This window comes from Lygodium microphyllum, chromosome 1, assembly GCF_053477565.2.
Source record: "Lygodium microphyllum isolate KBCC chromosome 1, Lygodium_microphyllum_v1.1.10, whole genome shotgun sequence".
In the NCBI taxonomy this organism is placed as follows: domain Eukaryota; kingdom Viridiplantae; phylum Streptophyta; class Polypodiopsida; order Schizaeales; family Lygodiaceae; genus Lygodium; species Lygodium microphyllum.
In genome coordinates this window covers 108692178-108718293 of record NC_141135.1, presented here as the reverse complement: position 1 = coordinate 108718293, position 26116 = coordinate 108692178, and the positions used below count along the sequence as shown (strand labels likewise).

The following is a 26116-nucleotide window of genomic DNA, read 5'->3' as shown; positions in this document are numbered from 1 at the left end:
TTTATGATGATGATGGTGGCTTCCTAGCTCGTTTTAGTGACACAAGGGCCATGTTTAGGCAAGATTCTACCTTTGCACATTACCTACCCAAGCTTAATTCAAACATTGTCAAGATTTGCCAAGAAAGGGTAATGACGAGCCAACAATGCCAGTATCTATATTTAAGAATTCACCCAAATATTTAAGATATTACCATATACCTATAAATAGAGACAAAGTCGTACTAATTGAAAAGTATGTTGCAATCACTTTTTTTGAATATGCATTAAAAGGAGTTCATTCTTGCTTGAAGATAAAGAGAAAAATGGGAAAATAGAAAGTAGAAAAAGAAGATAGATTTTTTATTAACTTTTGAGCAATGCAAAAGAATCAAATCATATGTATTATGCAACCTTGATTATCAATATAGAAGGTTATTTGAGTGGCTCATCTACAAAATGATGTGATTAGAATATTGCCTTGTACAAACTCTTGTTATACTAATGAATGACGAACTTCATATTGAGTTACATTTGGGTCATGTATAGTTTCTTTAGTTATTGCATAGTGTTGATTGATTTTATACATCAAATTTATTTTTTATAAAAAGTATTGAGCATTTCCTAAAGCAATTTTTCTTTTCTTTGCCTACCAACACTTTTTGTGATTTAAAGTAGAATGTTCTTGCTTGGTAGTGGGACTTCTCCATGTATTATGTATTCCTTATTGTCAATGTTCTTACTAGGTCACTTGGGACTTCTCCATGAATTATGTATTCCATATTGTCAATGGTCTATAATTGTCAATAACGTATAGTCCATGCCTTAACAAAATGTGCTACATAAGAAAAAGAACTCGTCAAGACCATGGAAAAATGAGCTGGTGAGATAAAGTAGAAAAAGATTATACTTACTAAGTAGAATATAATCTATCTTTTACCCAAGCTTTTACCCTTGCTTCTATCAAACTCTTTATTGCCTTCTTGAAGTCTAAACAATAGCTTGCACTATTCCTATTTTGCCTTAGTAGGCATATGAAGTTATCAAGTTCAAACATTCATACGATCATTTACTACTAGGGGATCACTAGCCACATCGGTTGCACATTCACATAATTCTTTTCAACATTGACATATTGCATTTGGTTGGATATTATCAAAGTTGGAGAGAAATATTCTAGCCTTTTTTACTCCCATCAATATAGTAGCTAATACATCATCTAATTTTCCTGATTATTGTATATACTTTTGAAGTTGCACATGGCCCCCATGAAAGCCCATTCTTGAAATGAGTTATTCACATTTATGAATATATCTTTTTCAAACACATGTAGACTTGATCAAGTAAGTGTAACCAAAATGCAAACTTAGAAGCTTATTTAGAAAGTGGATCTATAAATGCAATGTACAAATAGATACTCTTTCCAAGGAAATTTGAAGGATGGTCTCCCAATTTGGATCCTATAATCCTCGGGATATACATTTTCATGTTTGCCTACCTTCATATTCAAGGTCATCACTCGAGTATTCACTTTGCTCCTTAATGGGGCAACTCTTAGGTTCAGAGCAACCCGAGGAGGTCATTCCATCCATACAATACAAGCATCAATGTGCCCTTGTAACTCCACCAGAGATCCCAAACATGCAAATGGCCCAATGCCTTCCACCTTAATTAGCTCTCCTTTGTCTTGTGATTCTATAATGCTTGGGATGTTTATGTGATCAAAAATCCATTTCAAGTTCTCATTGCTCTCATTGGATACTTGTGTTACACCTATCCACCATAAATTATTCTCGAACTAAACCCTTGTAGCCTTACATTGTAATGACAAATACCTTGCACACTATTCTTTAGTGCAAGAATTATCACTTATAAGTCTCATTTTTTGGTATTTTAGTATTTGTGTCTCATCTAGTTTCAATACAAAGATGAGCCTCCCTTGTATATTCTCTAAAGTCGTGCCTACATCCTCCTAAGATCCATCTAGATATTATTGAATTCATTATATTGAAAAGTTAGCATATCTTTTTTCTTTCCTTTTATAAAAGGCATTGAATCTTCAATACGCTTATAATCACCTAGGAGCTTTGTGATTGTTAAGTTTTGCTTTTGCCTCTTTTTTGCAAGCATGTATAGTCTAGGAAAAGCACAAGTGCTTTGATGATGAAGATTCTTCACCAACACTTTATTATTTTTTTTGTACTCTTATCTACTAATTGAAGCATTTTCACATCCTTTCAAAACTTGTTGTGGTTCAATTATATATTGAAATTCCTTTCTTATCTTTCTCCGCACATATTTGTGTAGAGAGCTTGAAGTTGGATCCCTGAGCAAATTCATAATGTTCTCTATATTTTGGAGTACTATTCCCCTTTTGAAATGAAATTTTTGAGTCAACACATGTTATATTCTTTTTCATTCTTTTCTTGAAGCCCTCACCATTTGGTACTCAATTGTCAAGGCTTTTAAATTACTTTGTATGAACCTAAAACTAGTAGAAGTCAACAAGGCTTTCAATTTAGCCACTTGATCCTTTTGTGATTTATTCTCCATCTTGAGTTTCTCTAATTCCTCATTCATTGATTTTAACTTTTTGTCTACCTCAACCAGTCTATTCACTTGTCCATATTTTGCCTCTCAAGGACAACAATTGTGATAAAGTAGTTGCCTCATGTTGTGAATCTCACTTATATGTTGCAATTGCAAACAATCACAATACCCTAACAATATATCATTTCCATTATAGTTGTCTCATATCGTGAACCTCACTTATATATTGCAACTGCAAACAATCACAATACCCTAACAATATATCATTTTCATCTCCAATAAACCTAATTGTGTCATGAAGCATCCGAAATTCAAGCCATTGATCTATTAATGGGTCCGTTGGATATAAGCCTCCATTTACCCACAAATCAATGTGCTTTTTGCCTTCATCTCTCAATCGTTTGGCTTCAACTTAATCGATAAAATAACCTAGTGGTTCTTTCTTCTCCATGTGCCATATGGTTCTTCCAAAACTATATGTATAAACTCTTCTTTTTTATTGGAGCTATGGAAGGAGATCCATCTCGTGCTCAAATCATTTAGTTGTCACAGTTCATCAGCCTTGACCAAGGGTGTAAGTGGGCAAACATCTAAGACACAAAGATATAAATGGATAGATGCTCACAATATAAAAAGAAGATATAGCATAAATGTGAGGGAGGGTCAATGGGTGAAAGGAGTCTAGCATATAAATGTCTACCACAAATATGTCACACTAAGATGGCCTTTAAAGTCTTTATGTTTGCACAACTTTCTTTTCCTTTCTAACCAAAATGTTGAAAAAAGAGTAAGAAGGCACAAAGCTTAAAACGCATTCAAAGTTTTTAAGTTTGCATAGCTTTCTTTTTCTTTTTTACTTCAATTTAAGAAAAAGGATAAGAATGCATAGTGCTAAAAAGACCAAAAAGACTTTGAACAAAAGAAAGATCATGTGTATAATAAGGTTGAGTGTAGAATAAAATTCTTTGTTTCCTAAAACTAGAATGAGAACATGGAAATATAGAATGAAGAGAATTTAGGGTAGCTAACTAAATCTTCTTCTTTGGAAGGTGACCTCTAAAAAGTCTAGTACAAAGGACAAACTTGGGAAGTTTATGAAAGGCTCTCCTTGGTGCCCATGTGCTTCAAGAATGAGTGACACACCTCATATTTTGTGGCGTTGTTCCTCAATGCAATGATTATGGTAGAATTGAGGAGTGGGTTCATGCCACAAGCTTCAAAGCTAACATGAGCACATCAAGACTATACTTTTTGGAGATGGAGGTTCCTTGAATGAAGAGACTTTGAAAGCTTCGAACATCATTAGAGCCCTTAAAATTATGTATTTACAAAAGAACATGAATACAATAGCTATAAAGAAGGAGAACAAAATCAAGACTAATGTAATGTTTAAATGTTGGATAGGAGAGGTATTATCCATCCTTTGATCTCTTAGAAAGAAGAGCTATGCGTATAAAGTTACAAGATGCTTAAGAACACTTGTGACTAATTATGGCATGATACCACATAGCATGTAAATACTTGTGAAAAGTGATCATTTAATTCACATTAAGAAACAAGATTGAATTTGAAAGCCACCCTTGAAGCTCTCTGTGTACCATACAAGTGTCCCCTACATAGACTAGTAATTCTATAATCTTAATTAAAGCAACACTTAGTCATGCAGTTGAGCATTTTAACACGCATTACCTCAAATAATTTGAGCACTAACTATTTTGAGTTGAAATCAAGTTATTTTAGGGATTGATTTAATGTAGCAAGTTTGGCATCTTTGCCACATTAACCTCCTTTTTGGAGCACACCATATTTGATCAACTAATGCTACTATAACAATAGCTAGTAACTTTTTGCCAAGGTTCAAAGAGTTAACAATACTAGGAAACATGCTCAAGTTATAGAGAAGAGTGCACCATATAATGAGCTAGAAGAGGTTATATGTAAAACCTACTAAATGAAGATCACATGAAAGTTGAAACTAATTACATCTTTAAGAAAAATACTCATGTAAACATTAAAGAAAAGGGTACTATGATAGAAGTTTCATTAACTATAACTACAAGTAGATACTTGGTCAAGACATTTCCAAGATGTCCTAAAATATTAACATTTCAACTAATTACATCTTTAACAAAATACTCATGTAAACATTAAAGAAAAGGGTACTATGGTAGTTGTTTCATTTAACTATAATTACAAGTAGATGCAATGGTGGAGACATTTCCAAGATGTCCTAACATATTGCCGTTTCATTAAACAGTATGTAAAAGAAAACTTGTAGTTAATATTTGGACAATTATGAACATAACTTGAGATTATGGACAACCAATTCCATGTTCCAATATTATTGAAGAGTTTGTGCCCTTAGTGAGATACAAAGTAGATGTTTACAAAATCAACAAGACAATACTACACAAGCTACATTTTATAACAAGCTAGCCTTGAAAGTACAAGATACATGAATGCAATGCATATGCAAAATAACTTGCATATACCAAAATTGTTCCATGATTTGTTTTGTAAGTCAAGTATACACCGCTAGGTTATACAAGTGCCATCACACTAAAGCCCTTGGTTTCATGAAATTCTGTTACTTATTTCCACTCCCTTCAATCAAACGCTCTTGGGAGACCCACATTACATTGGCAACAACAATCACCAAGCACCCCATTTAAGGGGTTACATAGCATAGGACTCAAGAAAGGATCACCCTAACCCTCACCTGGTAAAATGTCTTATCCTAACAAGTTTCTATACAAGGAGTGCCATGCCCAACTTGGGACGTTAACTCATAGGTGTCCATCCCTACAAGCTGCCACTAGACCCCTAAACTAGATGTCACTCATTTGGCCTAAGCCAACTACATAGATATATCACAAGAACTAAGCTCTTGAGTGCATGGATATCATGCTTTTGGGGGGTGTTATCGTCATCCCCAAAAAATTCTTCCATGGCTATTTTCTAATCAGGTCATAGCTGATTTTTGAGTGTGAGTTGTCTATCAGGTTCACGAGTTCAAACCCTGGGCTATGCAGCAACAGCATACTCCATAGGTATTCAAATTCCAACACCCCAAAATAAGGTGGCATAGTCTGACCTTTAAAGAGAAGAAACAGGTTGGCAAACATTGCTCATATATTATATACCTTAGTCACTAGCTGACAATTAACAGCCACAACAAATCCCTCAACTCAGCATAAATAACACTTCCTTTCAGCACAAAAAAGGAGACGCACCTACATGTTCAAATTCCAAAATTTAAAAGTCCACAACATTAAAAGAATCATACAACTAAGCCAATATGTGTGCACACATGTGGTGAATGATGTCATTCAGATCCAACCAAGAGATTTAATTAGTCATCAAATGGATGAATTTGGGAGAGCTATCACACCAAAATCAGACAAACCCCTTTCTACCTGTTCAACTTCTGGACCTAGACTTCCTCATGCTTTAACATGATGCCCAATATTTTCTTTTGGCCACAGTTTTAGATTAAACTTGCAATTACTATGTCTAAATGACATCAGCCTTAACTTCCGAGCCTAAACCTTCATCACTTTTTCAGAGAACTACAGTACAAATATCATTTGTGCTTTCTTCCAGGTGGTAAATTCTGGTAGCCATTAAAGTATGTTGAATATGAGAGAGACTGTAATGTCAATGTCTGTTTTCTGGAGAAAATGAACTCTCAATCTTCCAATCAGCAGTTTTAGGCATGACTGCCCTTAGGCTAACTATTCATGTCTCAACTTGTGCTATTAGCTGCATAAATTAATAGGATTAAAACATATCGGCATCTGTTATACCAGTAGCACTCCAACATAGCCATCACTATGATCTCAGATCCCAGTACCCAAGAAAGAAAAGCAACTTAAGAGAAGAAATGCATTGCTCTATGTCAAAAAATGTAAAAACTGGAAGATAGCTAACATCAAACACTGTAGGTAAGTATGCTGACACATCAGCACAATTGTTCTCTTTATGGTGATAGCATTTTCACTTCTATTCAAATACAACTTTTTACCACAAATCTGACAACACAGAAAAACATCAGCAGAGCTACACACTTGATGGACATGGGCAATTCTGATCAGGCACCAGGCTGCTGATCAGCTTGCTTTGGCCTTGCTGATACAAGGCAACAAACATTTACCCATGGACATTTACAATTGCCTTAGTCAAAATTGATGCTACAACCCACTATCTCATCACGGTGCACCACCATAATATGGAGGGAGCACCCCACTTCCACCTAAAGTACTTGAATGAATTCCAGGTTGAACTGCTTGCCCAGTTGCATATCCTCCACCATACTGGCCATACTGTGCAGAACCATATTGCCCACCAGCTGTAACAGCTCCATACTGAGGAGCTGGTAGACCCCCATAAGCAGATTGCCCTGCATAAGTTGCAGCCAAATTTGAAGGATAACCAGGAAACCCTATAGGAGGACCAGCTGCTGCTGGTACTTGTGATCTGGAATAACCTGCCAATGATGGATTCACTGAATAACCAGGCTGCACTTGTGGAACTACTGCTGGTACTGGCTGTGGGTTGGTTAAAGTTGATGGTTTGTCCTTCTGCCCCTCAATAGCAAGCTTGACAATTACACTGCGGCCCTGGTGAGGTTGTTACAAGAAAAACATCACTTGAGGTGCACTAACATGTCAAATTACCCATACTTGTATGCCAATAAACATGTACCTCAATATTCTTGTTAGAATCTTCAAGTGCTCTTCGGGCTGCTTCAACAGTTTTGAATGTCATAAAAGCAAAACCCCTGTGTGCCAGACCACAAAAAATTCAGTCTTCAACACTTCAGTGAGGATCTAAGCAGCTTGCTCTTTGGAAGATTTTCTGCTTACCTTGACTTGTTGGTTGTCTTGTCATATGCTACAGATCCTTCCTCAATCTCACCATACTGTGAGAATATTTTAATTAAAGTTTCATTTGAGGTTTCATACGATAAGCCACCAATATATAACTTTCTTTGAGCCTGGTCAACAGCCGCTACAGGATTGTTTGTTCCAGTAGCGGCCAGATTGCAAACAGTGATACGACCCTGCATCAATGCCCATAGATTACTAAAATATGAAACCAACTAATAGACTTTTCAGCATGCAGGAAACTACCTCCAATACTTACATCAATTGTTTTGCTTGGCTCTTTCAAGGCCCTCTGAGCAGAATCCATGTGCTTAAATGTAATAAACCCAAAACCCCGTGACTTTCCTGTATTTTTATCAACAATGACTGCTCCTTCCTCAATTTCGCCATACTGTTCAAAAGCCTGATGCAAAAGAACACAACTACGTTACCCAATCTGTAAACCCAGAGCACTTGCAAACCTTGCCCTTCCTGAGAACTCAATTTGCACCAGTGCAATCCGTTCCCCATCAACATTCAGAGTTGCAGGGCCAGCCAATCAATAGGAATACAATGTTGACCTCATCATCAAGTACAATCAGGCAGTCAGAGCTTCACAAAACAGGAAGCCACATGCGACAACCCAATTCTAATCACACATCAAATATACACAGCCAGAGGCAGGCAATCACGCCATCCATGCACTCACATCACGCAGAGTTTGTGAAGAAGTCTCCCAAGCCAGGCCACGCACAAACAGCTTCCGATGAGCAGGATCCTTGCTTGCAACATCCCTAATATCATCTGCAATCGCAGGGTATTGAAAACCTCTGCATAATACAACCAAGCATGTCCAGTCAATCCATTCACTAATGCAGTATCAAGCCAAGCAGTACAAGTTCAGCCAGACAAAACCATACCAACTCAGGCAATGCAAAATGAAAGTGTCACAATGATAACAGAAAACTAAGAAACCACAAGTCCTGAATGTCAACACATAAAGTAACATTAAAACAAGAAAAGCTTCGAAGGGCCTCATAGTCAACATATAATAATGTCACCTGCACAGGAAAAAGAGCTTTTAACCAGAAACGATAATGGAAAAGGTTATCCAACTACCAAAGTGGGGAAACAGCCTTGACTGTTCAACAAAACAAGCCAACAAAACCATTTGAAAATGGTGCAAAGGTCAACTAAGGGCAGGAACAGAGAGCCATCTCCAGGCTAAGCAACATCTGAAACCTGCCAATTGACAGGCTTGCACAGTGGCTTCACCTGTATCTTGCAGGACAGCCATTTTGATCAATTATGCTGATTCTATCCTCTAAAGAAGAAGAGCTTCCACTTACTGAAACACAACTGGGAAACCATCAGAGTACACAAGACGAGTGAAGAGATCAAAACCTACACAATGCCGTCTAAATACTCGATGCTCAACAATTATCGGTGCACTGTGCCACAGAGCGAACAACAATGCAATATTCCGGATTAGGGATAACTTTTCGGGCAGTTCGCTTAACAATTTGCCTAGTGCTACGGTCCAGAATTTCACGAGTCTAATACATGGCTATCCACGGAGATGATCATCAAAAAATATTGACAAGAGTCTGAATCATGCCTAAGGTTATATGACCCTGAACAGAGGTGATCATCCAAGATTTGCAAGGGTCTGGACCGTAACTACGGCGTCCTTCTTTACGATGGCTAATCACAGAAGCCATCCTTCATACAAGCAGAAAAAGACTACTGCGGAGGTTCTTTTCACAAAAACTAGGGCTAGAATACATACGCTTCTATGAGTAAGGCGACGAGCTGCTCCTTGTTGAGAGGCTCCAGGAGCATCTTGAGGTCGTCCTTGGACAACAAAGGGGCGGCGCCATTGCTGTCTTCATTCAGCTTCCGCTTCTTGGTCTCCTCTCCCGCGTACTCCATGGCCAATTAACGAGCTACTGTTGAAACAAGGCAGCCGGTCTTTTGTCGCAGAAGAATACGCTAGGCTAGCCCTGCAGAACGAGCTCAAATGGCGCCACAGAATTGGCCTGATGTCATGGTTACAGGCAAACCCTAACAATTCCTGACGATGAGACGATTATGATACAACAAAGTTCAGACTAGCGCAAAAACTTTCACATAAGAAGAATATATAGGTGCTACTTTTATCATTAGGCCTACCATCTATACTAAACATGTATGTATCGTTAAGTATCATTAGGCCTAGCATCTATTATATATATGTATCGTACGTAATGTGTATCTATACTTATTATTACTAGCTCTTTGAGCAGGCCCAGGCCCCCACCAACCATACAAGTCACATACATCAATTATAATGACAGATGCAACAAACAAAGATATTACTTTATCAAAATCGTATGGTACTAACTGCGATGCATATCATCGATGCTTGTTAAAGACATGGCATGTATTAGTAGAAGGTAAGGGAGGTTTTTACAGTTAGGGAGTCTACCCCTTTAACCACTTAAGGACAAAAAGTTATGGCAAGATGGCCTTTGTTAAGTAGCTTATACAACATGGGGGCTATTATATTTGTATGAGGCGGGGTGAGTTCGGGTGGTCGGGCGACTGGGGCTGTGCTGGTAAGGGGCTCCCATTAGGTCGAGCAGGGAAGATATCAGTCGGGATCCGAATGGTGTAGTCCCTAGCCGCAGCTGTTTCAAGAATGCTTTAAATAATTCATCAAATTCCTGCTTGTTTTTGGCTGCCTTCTCCTCTTTCAAGCACCTGGTGCCCGAACGTCTGGTGGGGGCCTGCACGGCTAGTGTTGCTACACCTCGGGTGCTCCCTTGAGCCTTCATCTTCTTGACTTGGGGAGTTTTCGGCTTGCATCTTGGGCAGTGTCTCTTGGAACTTCTTTCTTAGCTCATCAGGAACATGTATATATGCAATGCATCCAACTACTTTAACATGTGACAAATTTGGTTTCTTATTAGTAAACTTCCTCTTTAGTATCACATCATGCACTGTAGTAGTGGGAGTCTTGTTCATAATATACATTGCTATAGAGATAGTTTCAATCCAATAATAATGAAGCAAATTCTTTTCAACCTAGGCTCGTGCAATTTTTGCTATGTGCATATTATTACTTTCAACAACACCATTCTATTGCAGAGTGTACTTGCATATAAACCAACTTTGAATTCCATGTTATTTTAGAAAATTTCTAAATTCATTGGAGAGGTACTCTCCCCCTCCATCTGACCTCAAGGACTTAATCTACACAACTATTTGTTTCTCAACTAGATTTCTAGAATCTCGAAAGTGAGAGAACACTCACTTTTCTCCTTCATGAAATACACCCATACCTTCCTTGTATGATAATCAATAAACGTTACACAATACTTACATCCAAGCCATTGATATACAGTATTTGTAGGACCCCACATGAATATATAACATCAAGTAAATATCTACTTATATGTTTATCATGAGTAAATGCATGCCTTTTCTATTTTCCAAATTAGCACGCTTCACACACTTTTTGCATATCTGTCACTTTGAACTTGACATGACTACATATTCTTCAACTGCTGCATATTTACATGGCCAATGTATTTATACCGAATACTAATATCATCCACAACTCCTACACCTTGTGCAAACATAGTAACCTTTAGCTCAAGTACATTTATATCCAAGGTAAACATTCTTCTCACATGCTTGCCTTTTGCAACCAATTTACACCCGTTCTAAATTTTTTTTGCAAAGCAACTATTCTAATTGATCTTTACTTGTAATCCTTGCTCAACCATTTACCCAAAAGAAACCAAGTTTAATATAACTGCCCCTCGTTTCTCACCCTCTTTGAACCAAGTGTGCCACTAGTTTGCTTCGATTTGAGATGCCTTACATAAGTAGCTACCTTAGACCAATGCTAGAAACTCTATTAGGAGGCTTTAGAAGTCAAACTGGACCCCTTTTTCACATTGATTCTTGTTTGTATAAGATGGAGCTTTCCCTATAAGGGTAGAGTCGAAGTGATTGTAGGTCACAAAGTTCGAATATTCCTTGGGAGTTCCAGATGAAGTCACCTAGATACATCATTTCTTAAGTGTTGGTTCCCCTTTAATATTTTATAATACTAACTTTCATTTATTGAACATTCATTTAAAGCTTCAATTAAAAAAAGCGACCTAAAATTCAATCATTCTTTTTCTAAGGCCACCTTTCTATTTTGGGTATCATACGAAACTATGTAATACATATGGGCTCTTCAATTTCTTAAATTCTCTATTTTCCCCTCTCTTTGGGGAGACATTTATTAATGATAAATGAGGAAGTGCGATAGAAATTATTTTTGATGGAGCTTGCAACCCGCTTACAACAACCACATAATATTTCACCTTTTTCATCATCCACGCCACCTTTTTCATATTCCATTGATGTAGATGCATATAAGAGCAAGAGCTTTCACAAGGCTGGATATAGAAGCTTGCAATTCATGTTTTGTAACATTTACTCAAGCATGGAGGCTTGTAAGAGTTTGACGTGCACTACCATCCCAAAGTGGTTAGGAAAATCAATGTGCATGGAGCTTGAGTTGTGAATGGTAACATGCTTGCAATGGCATCACTACTTATCTCATCTACACCTCCCTTTACTCCCCCTCCTCCTCCTCCTTGGATCCTCCCACTCATGATCTTTTAAGGTTATTTGTCTCTTTAAGCATCTAAAGTAACACTATGCTATCATTGACTACAAAAAACTCGAGATTGGGGCTAGGCAACAAGCCCTTTTGCACTTGAGAGCAAGCCCAAGGCAACATTCATATCTATAGGTGGTGCTTTTCTCTTAGTGAAACCTTGGCCCACACCGATTCCTACAACACTAGCATGCCCACCATAATTGATCTTGCCATACGATCTACTCACAATTACCAATTATTTCCCCTTCAGATTCTCAACCTAAGGGACCCCTGAGGTATGCATGCATGATTGGACTACAATACACCCATGAAAGGATCCGAGAGCCTACCATCACCCTTGTACAAGTTCAAATGATAATTAGGGTGTCTAGGGTCTCTACATATATTTTTAAATCCATTACTAGATGTACAAGGTTAAGTTTACCTTAATAGCCTTTATATATTGAGTTGATTATTTGATGAGAGAGAGAGAGAGAGAGAGAGAGAGAGAGAGAGAGAGAGAGAGAGAGAGAGAGAGAGAGAGAGAGAGAGAGAGAGAGAGAGAGAGAGAGAGAGAGAGAGAGAGAGAGAGAGAGAGAGAGGCATTTCCAACACCAATACATTCAAAATCCTTGTAAGAGCAAGTGTGTTTTGCAAAGAGGTTTGGCTTTAATTTTTTAAGAGTGTGATATTGGAGACAATTAGTTGAAAGAGAGGGGAGGACAAGTGCATAGTCTCTATATATGTTTTACCTCATCACATTTTTGCTTCACATTGGTTACTTAGCTTATTTCTACCTAATACTAAGGCATGCTTTCAATGATGTTTCTATCTTCAATACATATGGTCATTAATGCACTTGTGCTAATTGATAAAGCCCATGTACTTTAGTTAGGTTTTCTTTCCCATTGTAGCTCTTGCATTATAGCCTTAATCTAATATATATTATAATTGAGAGATCACATAGACCTAGGTATGATTCTATGTAGAGATCATACAATCAGACCTTTGAAATTCTTTCAAAAAGGAATTTCTAGAAATGATTGCATTGCACTTTAATAAAAGGGGAGAGAGAGAGAGAGAGAGAGAGAGAGAGAGGGAGGGAGGGAGGGAGGGAGGGAGGGAGGGAGAGAGAGGTGGATCTAGTAATGATGTATTGCATTCTAACCCCTCTCTCTCTCTCTCTCTCTCTCTCTCTCTCTCTCTCTCTCTCTCTCTCTTTGTACGTGTGAGAACATGTTCCCGTATAACACCTCTGTCCCACAGCATGTACTCGTCAAAACCACATTGTAATGTGTGTGTGTGTGTGCAAGGGATTTGGCCAAGACCTCAAGAAGGTGCACTTCTAATGAGGCATGTGGTTTTACTTGTCTATGAGAAGTGTGGATGTCGAGAAGAAGGGACCTTGCAATTATGCTATTGAGTCAATCTTTGAGAAAGGTGCATAAATAGTGCTATCATGTGCATGCACACACTTACATGTGCGTGCGTGCTGTCGTGATGTTATGAGGACACAGTGTGAAAAAGTATGGAATGCATCATCATTCGACTTCTTTATTGATCTAGAGAATCAATGTGATCTGAGCCATTAGTACTAGTGTGAGTTGCATGGATTATCTGAAAATACTAGAATTTTGGATAATTTTAGCCTGTTTTTGATATTATTTATTGTAAAAATCCAAAAAAGTGAAAAATTTTCTAGATTAGAATGGCATGCAAAAAAGCCAGTTGCTTTTTCAGCCAATTATGGAATTTTCACAAGAGGGACAAATTGACGAAATCGCGCGCGTCGCGATCGTTGTAAACAGGCAGAAAATTGCAGATTGAACTGAAAGAAGAAGAAGGAGTGATCTGGGAGATCCGTGATCAGGTGACCTAAAGTTTTACCCCCCTTTCAGAGCCAACGGAGCCATCAGATTTGGGTTTCGAGCAGCAGAGAAGGAGTTGTACTTTTTATGCATGTTTTGTTCTACAAAGCAGCTCTAAGAGATCTAATGCCTGGAGATTGCTTCTGAGTAGTGCGAAGATTCTAGGTTCTTTCAATACATATTGATTCAATTCATTGTGCTTTGTCTTTGTAGTGTTTACCACTTGTGTATTCTCTATCTTCTCTTCCATCTCCTATCTCTACTTCCTTTTACTTCTGATCCCCTCGACCTTTCGACAAGAACCCCTCCGACACTGGTGCACAAATCGGATGCCGTATGCGTACGTAGCGAGCATCGGAAGGTTCCCAAGAACAAAGAACACTACTTTTTGCTCAAAAACTAAGAGAGAAAATTTGCACGACATGAAGCAATAAGACTAATTGGGTACAATCTCCCCCCATGCCTTGTGTGAGCACTCCACAAAGCATGTATTTAATATATTATTCATCTCCAAGCTCAAAAATAGCCCAAATTTACAATTAGCACGCTTTAGCTTTTGTGTTTGCTTTTGTCCAAATAAAAAATAAAGCGGTTGGGCACCCAAAGAGTCGGGCTGTGCCCAAATACAATGTCCAATAACAAACATTTAAATCGTGTGCCCATGTGCATATAAAATAATAAATATATGTCAAGCGCTTTAATAAATAAGCACGTCAAAATAAATATTGGCGCCATGCCTAAGATGCGCGACCATCAAAAATGATAATTTCTTCTAAATAACTTGAATATAAGCTATTGCCTAGTGCTTCCCAGCGCCACCGTCACCTGCTCTACACATTAACTGAAGCATTCACAATTGTTAGAAATTAATAAAATTACCGACAAAAGTGAATACCTAGCAGTCTTTAGCTACAAAATAAATAAATAGGTTAGAACTCAGTCCTGACCTTAATTTATTACAAGTGCGCACTCTAAACTCATAAACGTCCATTAATTTAAATATGTATTTTGCGGAATCACCCGCTATGGAATCACCCACTTGCACATTAAATTAACGAGACGCCCGAAAAGGACAGGCGTCCCCATCGACTTTTCACACAAGGAATCCACCTTGTCTACGAGTCTCGGCAATAAATATAATTTTACAGAATCCACCACAAAATCTCACGAAATCCACCATGGAATATGTCTTTTTCGGGTGTCTTGTTAATTTAATGTGCAAGTGGATGATTCCGTAGTGGGTGATTCTGTAAAATACATATTTAAATTAATGGACGTTTATGAGTTTAGAGTGCGCACTCGTAATAAATTAAGGTTAGGACTGAGTTCTAACCTATTTATTTATTTTGTAGCTGAAGACTACTAGGTATTCACTTTTATCGGTTTAATTTTATTAATTTTTAACAATTAGAATGCTTTAGTTGATGTGTAGAGTAGGTGGGGGTGACGCTAGGAAGCATTGGGCGATAGCATGTATTCAAGTTATTTAGAAGAAATTATAATTTTTGATGGGCACGCATCTTAGGTGTGGCGCCAATATTTATTTTGATGCGCTTATTTATTAAAGCGCTTGACATATATTTATTATTTTGTATGTGCATAGGCACACGATTTAAATATTTATTATTGGACATTGTATTTGGGCATAGCCCGACTCTTTGGGCGCCCAACCGCTTTATTCTTTATTTGGACAAAAGCAAACACAAAAGCTAAAGCATGCTAATTGTAAATTTGGGCTATTTTTTAGCTTGGAGATGAATAATATATTAAATACATGCTTTGTGGAGTACTCACACAAGGCATGGGGGGAGATTGTACCCAATTAGTCTTCTTGCTTCGTGTCGTGCAAATTTTCTCTCTTGGTTTTTGAGCAAAAAGTAGAGTTCTTTGTTTTTGGGGACCTTCCGGCGCTTGCTACGTACGCATATGGCATCCGATTTGCGCACCAAAAAAGGAAGTAGAGATAGGAGATGCGACCCTAATCTAGAAGCTTTTTCTAACTTTTTCAGATTTTTACAATAAATAATATAAAAAATAGGCTAAAATTATACAAAAATCTAGTATTTTTGGATAATCCATGCAACTGACACTAGTACTAATGGCTCAGATCACATTGACTCTCTAGATCAATAACGAAGTTGGATGATGATGCATTCCATACTTTTTCACACTGTGTCCTCATAACATCACGATATTCACCCCCTCTGAACCTGCACATCCTCTGGTATGTGCCAAAATCCTAGTTGTCACCGGATTCTGAGTCCTCCTCATCCTCTGCAACCATATCCTTCGCTTCTTCATTTTCCATATCTTATTGGCTAGCCTGTGTATCATGACCACTATTTTCTTCCAATTATGGCAACTCATAGGTAGTAGATTTGTGCCAATGAATAATTTGATTCTTTTCCCTGCTATCGGAAGTTTGATGGCTATCCCATCTAGCTCATTTAATGCATAAGTAGCATTATCAAACACCTGTCTTATTATCTCTTCCTGCAATATGCTAAAATTTAGGGTTCAATTTTTTTTAGTATGCAATCCATTGGAGCATAGCAATGTCCAGAGTAGCACAACTAGCAATCATACCCAATACTGGCAAAAAATAAGTCTCAATGACTACATGAGCACCCATAAAATACTCCTTATCATATTTAAGGGCTGTCACAATTCCCCATAATTCTCTTTTAACCTGTGGATATCTTCTCTGTCATTCGGTCAATACTTTAGCACCAAAGCGAATTGCATATATTTGCCCTTCCTCATTATCTTTCCCAATTGCCCATCCAATTTCGATTGGGCCTGTATCAACAGTAATAATGATAGGCTTTCCATGTGAATAGTCATCCTTTCTCAATGTAGGAGCAAATTTTAAAAGTTGCTTCAAATTCTTCATTGCTTTCTGATGCTTCCTTTCCCAATGAAATTTCTGACCTTTCCTTAGAAGCTAATAAAGAGCATCGGCTACATCTACAAAGTGAGGAATCCATATCAAATAGAACACACATGCACCCAAGAATCTACACACCTCTGATACATTCGTGCATACATCTTGCATTCTATCAATCCCATCTATTTTTGCTAGTGATGGCCTTCGCCCATAAGGACCACACATATACCCAATGATCAAGACCTCTTCAACTCCAAAGACAGACTTTTGTCCAGAAAAAGTTAAATGCACCTCTTCTAGATGTGTCAAAATCCTCTCACAATCCATAACATGGTCTGCAACAAACTGTCTGCATCCATGTGCATCCATCTCTTCATTATTTTCATCCATTGCACACCCTTTGATTGGAACATCATCCAGGAAGGACATAGTCAATTGTGGTGTAAAATCCATGAGTAATTTGTCATGTGCGCCACTGAGTTTGTTGCTCCCTGTGGGAGAGTACACATCCATACTAACCCCAAGGGAGTCTTCATGGTTGTGATATCCCTGCTTTCAATTGCAAGCTAAAACTGATCATAACCCGAGTAAAGATCACCCAAAGAATAAATCGCTCTGCCTGCAAAAGGCTCTACAAATTCATCAACCACAGGACCTGCACCCACATTTCTTATGGTTACTTTATTGACCAGATGCATATCTTGAATAAATCTCAAAGCCCCATTCTTTTTGGGCACAGTAAACCAATGATTTGAGTACGGGGCTGAAGAAGGCTCCAAGATCTTCATGCTAATCTTCTCATTTAGCAAATCCATTAGCTTTGGCAAGTAAGCTTTAGGCACTGGAATAGGCCTCAAGTTCCATGGTACATGTGTCACCGTAAATATGACCATAGGAGAGACAACATTTGGATCCACACAACCTATTTCACTTGGTTGAAATGCAAATGCCTTTCCATGTCTAGCCAACATCTGCATAAAACAGTCTCTCTCAGCAGGCAAAAGAAACCCTTCTGCACCAACTTTCAATTCCTGTGATGTTTCAGATGTAAATTGATGACCTATATCATTAGGATCCTATAAGCTTGGCTGCCTCGACACTTTTTCATACATACCCTCACTCTCTGGTGGAAGTGGCAAAGCAATTGGTTTCACCTTTTTGTCAACTGTCTTATACTTTGTCTCCACAAGTGTTTCAACCCATTGTAATCCTTCCTATTGAGCAAACAATGCTATAACATCATACATGTCCAAAGAACATACTGACAACACTCTGTTTTCAGCCTCATTTTCTACATGTATAGTTGCTGAAATTTCAGCCATAGTGTCATTAATATTCAACCCATAAAACATGCTTGAAATGCCTTCATTTTCAGCTAACAGTCCCAATGCTCTCAATTCCTTAGTAGCATGTTTCATAGATATGCGTTCAGCCTTGCACATAGCTTCCATAGGCTTAAACCAACATGAATTGTTTGCTAAAAACTGAAAATTACCAATAGTAAATACATACTTCATTTCATCAAGAGGCGAGTACACCCACTGAACAACACTACTGTAGCCCCGCATTACAACAATGGTTAATGAAAATCTAGGTCTTTGGATTCCCTTGCATTTGGAACCAAAGGATACTCTCGAAACGTATCCCAATTTCTAGGATGATTAACACAAACAGTAAGAAATTGGACTGCTTTTCTCCCATCCTTGCTTTTGAGTCTCGCATAAGCAGAACCATCATCAAGCACCTTTGTTTCCATATGCACACCTGTAATATAGGGCTGTCCCAAAATCACTGCATATGAGGAATTATCTTGCATAAAGAAGTGTTGCTCTTCCTGTACATCACCAATCATCACTTTTACATTAGGACATGCAGCATAGAGCTCCCCTGAAGAATTATTTGTAGCCCTCATTCGCCAACCATGATCAGTGTCTATAGGCCATGCACCATTTTCATACAATCCACGCTCAATGACATTTATCTCAGACCCATGGTCAAGTAAAGCAACACAAGGAGTTTCACGCTCCCTTATTTTCACTACCATTTCAGTGGTAGTTCTAGCCCAATGATTTCTTGTGTAGTGGCTTCGAGGAATAAATCCTAGAGTCTCTTCTCCATATTGTTGCATTTGCCTTACTCCACCATGCATATTGCTACAAGACAATGCATTTTCACCCACTTTCTTCTCTTTTTCACATGCTGTGCACTGATTAATAGCATCATGCATAGACAATCCTATACTTACTTCATGCTCATATTCAGCTCGAATACCCAACAAACCAGTTTCCTCTTCAAATTGCAGCAATGCACTAGTGGTATCACCAAGAAACTGATGCTTCCTTTTAATTATGTCAATGATCTCATCATGAAATTCTCGCTTGGCAATGCCAAGCACCTCTCCCAAGGTAAATTCCACCCAACTGTTTAAGATTCGTTCTTCAAGAACCTTCTTAAGATCTATGGCTGTCTCAATGTCAGATTGCAACTTATATCCTGGATGCTTGCCCTTCTTTTTGCCCTCTTGTTTGTTATCCTATTTTTGCTCCTGACTGACCTCTTCCATAACATGCTTGGGAGGTGGCTGATTTGCAGCTTTAGGTTGATCCACACTTCTTCTTGTCATTCTTTTAGATGTCCCTGCAATATCTTCATCTCTTTTTCTTTTTTCTTCCACAAGTACATCCGTGTTTTGTACCTTTGCTAAATATGCATACACTGAATATGCATCTACCAGTGATTCCCAGCCAGTTATGCCACGAATGTCTTGCCCTGCATGAGACATTTCACTATTAGTGACCTTTCTCTTTTCAGCTGCATGTAAAGCATGTGTCCATATTTCAGCCTTTGGACTAGCCATCACTTGGCCATGCATTCTATCCAACTGTAGACTAAAAGTAGAAGCATGTACCACCGCATAAGCATTTTGGACAGCAAAGTCTTCCAACAACTTCTGCATACCTCCCTTTCCAAAATTCAAAGCAAGAGGCAATCCCATTTCTTATGCATGGATCTTGCCATCTTTCCAAAAGATGAGCTGTCATGCCAAGGCCTCCTGATAGGCAACACAATCCTTTCTCTCGTGCTGCAAACTGTTACACCACATACATCTTTTTCCAATTTTAGGGGCTGATGCCCGTCCCCTTTCCTCTTGTCCTTTTTCATCCAATTTTGCAACCTTCAATTGAAGATCCCGCATGCCTTTGACCAATTCATCTAAGACATCTTCCCTAACAGAGGGAACAATAGCAGGTACAACTATAGGATTAGCCACAGAAGTAGGTGGCTTACTAGATACATCAATTGTCTTGCCCATAACAGTGGGCAAGCTAGAGACATGCAATCTTTCTCTTCTTCTTTGCTTCTTCACAAGTGCAGTAACAGCTTCCTTGACATGTCTCCACTCTGTTTTCAAACCTGTCTCTGCAGTCTGATCCTCCAGCAAATCATCAAGCTTCTCTTAAAGCTCAGGATCAGCTGCCTGTAGAAACATTTCAATTTTTTGACTTGCAAGAGCTTGCTGTTTTGTAAGATCCAATTGCTCAAATCAACTTTCAAATTCTCTTAACAATTATGTAGCCACAAGACACGTATTGGGTTGTAAAACCCACTCTTGAACAGTCTTGCATATAATCAAATTGGTGTCCTCAATGTAAAATTCTTCCCTGAGTGTCTTCTTGAAGTCTACCTAGTCAGCATCTTGCAAGTATAATTCAATAATCCGTGCTATTAGTTCATGAACAGTAACACATACAAAATACCGACTCCATGCAGATTGAGCCACCCCAAAGAATTCCATCTTCTGAGCATAGGTATGTACATATGCAAATACATTCCTGCCATTGAATAACTTCACCTCACGCTCAACTGCTTGCAAAGCATTCATCACAACACTTTCTATTTGAGCAGAAGCTTGCATCACTTGTTGTTGTTTGTACCTGCATAAGCATATTCATATTTTGCACCAATAGTTGCAAAACATCACTAGAGCATGTATTCGAAGATTCTTCCATCTTGTATTTTCTTCTTCTTGATGACCTTTCACGTTGGGTTCACCAATGTTGAAGGGGTTTTTGTCGAAAGGTCGAATCCATTGGGGATCAAAAGTAGAAGGAAGTAGAGATAGGATATGGAAGAGAAGATATAGAATACACAAGTGGTAAACACTACAAAGACAAAGCACAATGAATTGAATCAATATGTATTGAAAGAACCTGGAATCTTTGCACTACTCAGAAGCAATCTCCAGGCATTAGATCTCCTGGAGCTTCTTCGTACAACAAAACGTGCATAAAAATACAGCTCATTCTTTGCTGCTCGGAACCCAAATCTGATGGCTCCATTGACTCCAAAAGGGGAGTAAAACCGCAGGACACTTGATCACGGATCTCCCAGATCACTCCTTCTTCTTCTTTCAATTCAATCTGTAGTTTTCAACCTGTTTACAGCGATCGCGATGCGCACGATTTTGTTAATCTATCCCTTTTGTGAAACCATAATTGGCTGAAAAAGCAACTAGCTTTTTTGCATGCCATCCTAATCTAGAAGTTTTTTCACTTTTTCGGATTTTTACAATAAATAATATAAAAAATAGGCTAAAATTATCCAAAAATCTAGTATTTTTGGATAATTCATGCAACTCACACTAGTACTAATGGCTCAGATCACATTGACTCTCTAGATTAATAAAGAAGTCGGATGATGATGCATTCCATACTTTTTCACACTGTGTCCTCATAACATCACGACAGCGCACACACACATACTCACTCACTCAGAGACTTCACACATTCAACATCTAACAAGTGAATGCATTATTGTACACATGTAAAGACTCTTCACACATTCAACATCTAATAAGTGAATGCATTATTGCATGTAGACAGATGCATATTACTAATTATAATGCAAAATATAAATGATTATTTACATGCTTCGATGGATAATCTAAATACTTAACCTAATCAGAATCCTAACCTTTTACACATTAGGTGCAAAGTGCCTTGTAAATTGTGTGTGAAGCACACAATTTTTTATTGTTGAGCAAAGGGAAGCAATCATGTGATAGCACAATCACTTTCCTTTGCTCACAAAAGCATAAAATGAATAAGGCAAAGTCTCATGAGCTTTGCAAGTCCACAAAACTATGCAACATGCGGTAAATGAGCCTCACTAGCAATGCTCCTAATTCTCACATTGCAAATTATGAGATGACCTCATGAGAGAGATTGCATACTTAGCTCGATGCGATTAGGGGCAATGAGCTACTAACTAAATGCAGTTGGGGGGAGGGAGCCATTAGCTCGAGGTGGTAAATTACAACAACATCATGAGATTCTAGGAGGAAGGGATTGCATACCTAGCTAACTGTAGTTGGGACAAGGGGCTACCAACTTGGTGCGGTTGGCAATAAGGGGCTCGCAACCCTCACCTTGAGCCGACGGCTCCTTGGCCCCACTGTGTAAAGATGGCAATTACTAATGAATAAAAATTATGCAAATAAAATAAGCAAGTCATAACGAGGATGGCAAGAGCTTGATTTATCATTATCAAGGTGAAGTATTACAAAAGACAAAAATGGAGATGGCAGCAAGATACCCTCCTCTTGCTATGGTGGAGCAAGGTATGCACCCTCTTGCTATGGTGGGAGGCCCAAACTTGGAGTCTTCAAGAAATAGAAATTGATTAATGAGTAAAAGATGTCCATAATTTACATTTCTAGCCTTTTATACTCCATCCTAACTCCTAATGAATATTCTCACGAGATTAATGTTAGAATGCACTTGTTAACTTTATTACAATACATTCCATACTAAAGAAGCTTTATCCTCAAAGCTTGCAAAATTGTAGAGAATCTACAATGGAATTTCCTAGGGTAGCTTGGTGGCTTATAAACCCATGCCAAAATAGAAGTCCATGTTGAAATAGAAACCTTTACAGCAAAGAAGATTATCACAGTTATTAATGAATATATATGAGAGAATCCAATGAACTACTGTAGATTGTCAAAACATGGCTGCCATCAAAATTTTCCCATAACTTGTGATAGAGAAGTCCAATTGACATGAATGAAGTATTGCTATGAAGTAGAGACCATAAAGAGCCCATCCATCACATAAAATTAAATAGTTGCTATCCATAAGGCAATTTTAATTCATGACAAAAAATTCACACAATAAGTTGTCCACTAGCCTATAACTGTATAAATTGCACAGATGTGAAGGGCTTGGACTTCTTTGAGAAGATATGTGAATACACTATTAAAAAAATAGAAAGTATTCATCATGAGATGATAAAATGGTTGAACGGCTATAATTGGGATCAATTACTCCCAGGGTCAAATGGAAAACCGTGAACAAAGTGATCACATCCATAACACCCATGTCTAGTGTCCATGAAGACATTCACTCCATTACTAGTGCCTGAATCAAATGGAATGCCATTTATTGGACTGTTCACACATATCTTCAATGAGTAGCATATTAATCTTTGCATTCCTAGCTTTGCAACTTTCCTTATGATATTGAGTCCATTTTTCTCCACATTTAAAACACAAACCCTTGGCATGCATCTCTCTAAGCTTGGTAGTGGATAAGAGTTTGCTACTAGTATTATTTGTGGTGGATTTTGTGCCATTTTCAGTCTTGGTAGAGTTGCCTTTTGCTTCAACTATAGGCCTATAATTGCCTCCCTATTTTGATGCAAAAACAATGGGGTCATTATGTACATTGTTGTGAGTACTACATGTAGTTACTTAATCCTTTGTTTTCTTGACTAAAACCTTCTCTTGAATGGCTAGAATTCTAATCTGACCTTGTAGAATGATTGGATGAAATATTTTCCACAATCTTGGGCTAAAAAGAAGACATATCTCTACAATATTTTTGACTATACAATTCAACAATATAAATGGCCCTATGAATAGTCATGGGCTAAACGGCACCAATCTCCAATGAAAGATAAAGTTCAAGTCTATAAACATATTTATTCAATTTCGCTAAACCTAAAATCTGCTCCACATACATTGATAAATTCAAAAATATATTGGAATACTCTCTATTAGACATTCCTCTTTGTTCAAGATCATATCACCTCCTTTGCAACTTCTCTTTCTCCATGGTAGAGACAAAAACATCAAGCATTGCCCTCTTAAAATCCTCCCAAGTGACAAACTCTTCTCCAATGTTTTGCATGTATCTCCACCAATTGTGGGCAGAGCCGTCAAGGTGAAGGGTTGTATAATAGATCTTTGCTTTATCACTACGGGGGTAAAGTGTAAACTACATCTCTAATTTATTGATCCGCTCCTCCCATTCCATTGGTGAAGAGTTGTCCCCTTTGAAGTTTAGGTGCTGGTTTTCTCCTTGTACTCTTCAATATTGTAAGGTGGTGGTGGATTTGTGTTAGGCTATACATAAGATTGTTGCCTCCATGAATCTTTGTTCCATGAGTTTTGTCTGTAGGAGGGTTGCCCATTTTGATTGCTACCTAAACCATGAGGAGATGGTGTGATTTGAGGGCCAATTAAATGATTGGCACTCTCTATGTACTTGATCATGGAATGGTATTCTTCCTTCATGCCTTTCTTCATGATTGACTTTAACTCCCCTTGGCAAAGTAATGGACTAGACTTGTAAAATGGATCACATCCATGATATTCATCTTCAATCCTAGTGTCTTCTTCTTTCCTAGAGTCATTTCTTTGGCTAAATTGTAGTCTTGCCTTATTCTTGCCTTACATTTGAGGTGGGTGGAAGGTGTCCCTCATTCATGATAGTTCTTCATTTTCAAAAATAGTTACATTAGGTTGTGGAGTTGGAAAGGGGTCATGTGGGGGTGGGATAGGATCATGGGTAAGTTGAGAATCATGCATCTTGCTCCCCAAACATTTAATGACTGCAATCGACTTATCAAACCTACTATCTATCTTTTCCATTAACTTATTAAGTTGCGTTGATAGTCATTTGGCCCATGAGAAGCATGAAATTCTTCATTCTCATCAAATGTTTTGAGCATTAAGTATGCTTGTACCTTCATCCTCTTGGTGTTGATTAAAAGCTTCATTTAAACGAGTGTTTTAGCTTTGAACAACAATGGTAAAGCTTTTTATTAGCATATAATCTATTTTTATGTTAGATTTATGTATCCTCTTCTAGAATAAAAAATTTCCAACCTATCGACCTCTATTTTGTCCCTATTTCCATCTAAACCCCCTATAAACTACAAGTAACCTAGAATGATATATGACACTTGTGGGGAAGGGTGGTGGGAACCTATAGGAAATGATTACAACCTAAAAATATCCCAAATAATTGATGTATTACCCCTTGCAAGTCTTTTGAAACACCTATAATGGGCATACACCTATAAAGATATGCTCTTGGGCTTTGTTTATGGTGGTAATTCCTCGTGTATGAGTGGTATACTGGTGAATATTGGCTAATTCAACCCAATATCAATGGGATGATATCCTTGCACTTGCAATTTGTATGGGCTCTATCACCGAGGGTCTGCATATTTCCTCTCGGGTCGGAATTGTGCACCCCTTTATAGGGTCATAATTGGAAAGCGGGGGTTAGCTCTCTTTTGTCTTATTGACTCACATGGCATCCTCCACTTTTACATCGCAAGAATATACATGGCAAGATCATGCTAATGCTAGGAAAATGATGATGACATGCAGAGCTAAAAGGATTCTTTCCGAACTTTCAATGATATGCAAGTATTGACTTGTACAAGGGATGAAAGGATAGGGAGATGGGTAGGGATTACCTTCAGTAGTGACTCATTGCTTTACATTTATTTTCACTTACTCTTTTGGTACAAATTCAATCAAGGTATTCAATTTTGGCACTCGATCCAAACAAGATTATTATTAGGAATCCAATGAGGTGAATGTACCATTTTGAACTTAATTGTGAGCTAAAAAATAATAGAGCATGGTTGGCCAAGCATTCATTTCAAAAATTCTGAGTTGTAGTGAGTCTTTGATGCAATGCAATGGCATATTGGATGAACCCCTATTACAATTAACCTCTCATCATCAATAAGAGGATACACCCAATAATAGGATTGAAAGAGAGATTAAGAGTAAAATAGTGGAGGAGTACCTCTTGGAATGATTGGACTAAGAGTTAATGAAGAGTTGATCAATAGTCCTTGAATATCTTCTTGATTGAGTCCATGCTTGCTGCCAAATACTCCTCTCAGGTTGAATCTTTAGAATTCTTTGCTCCAACTTAAAGTACTCCCACATAGCCAAAATGAAGCATGATTACCAAAAGAGCTTGAGAATCACTTGAATTGAAGTAGAGTGTTGTAGATCATTA

The 26116-nt window shown here is 38.0% G+C and overlaps 1 protein-coding gene across 1 annotated transcript; it reads right to left on the bottom strand.

Annotated features, from left to right (window-relative positions):
- Positions 1 to 6422: 6422 nt before the first annotated feature.
- LOC148041526 (UBP1-associated protein 2C-like) lies at positions 6423 to 9523 on the bottom strand. Its single transcript, XM_087680480.1, has 6 exons — positions 9183 to 9523; positions 8103 to 8223; positions 7674 to 7817; positions 7394 to 7590; positions 7233 to 7308; positions 6423 to 7147 (listed from the first exon to the last, which is right to left on the bottom strand). Exons 1-6 carry the CDS (start codon positions 9323 to 9325, stop codon positions 6737 to 6739), a joined length of 1092 nt encoding a protein of 363 aa, XP_087536606.1. The 5' UTR covers positions 9326 to 9523; the 3' UTR covers positions 6423 to 6736.
- Positions 9524 to 26116: the final 16593 nt, after the last annotated feature.

Bases quoted from the DNA above. Each gene is read 5' to 3' on its own strand.
- LOC148041526 (XM_087680480.1), bottom strand. From the start codon at position 9,325: ATGGAGTACGCGGGAGAGGAGACCAAGAAGCGGAAGCTGAATGAAGAC. The intron at 8,224-9,182 runs GTATGTATTCTA...TGTATTATGCAG, and splicing joins GTCGCCTTACTCATAGAAGC to AGGTTTTCAATACCCTGCGA. The intron at 7,309-7,393 runs GTAAGCAGAAAA...TCTGGCACACAG, and splicing joins AAGACAACCAACAAGTCAAG to GGGTTTTGCTTTTATGACAT.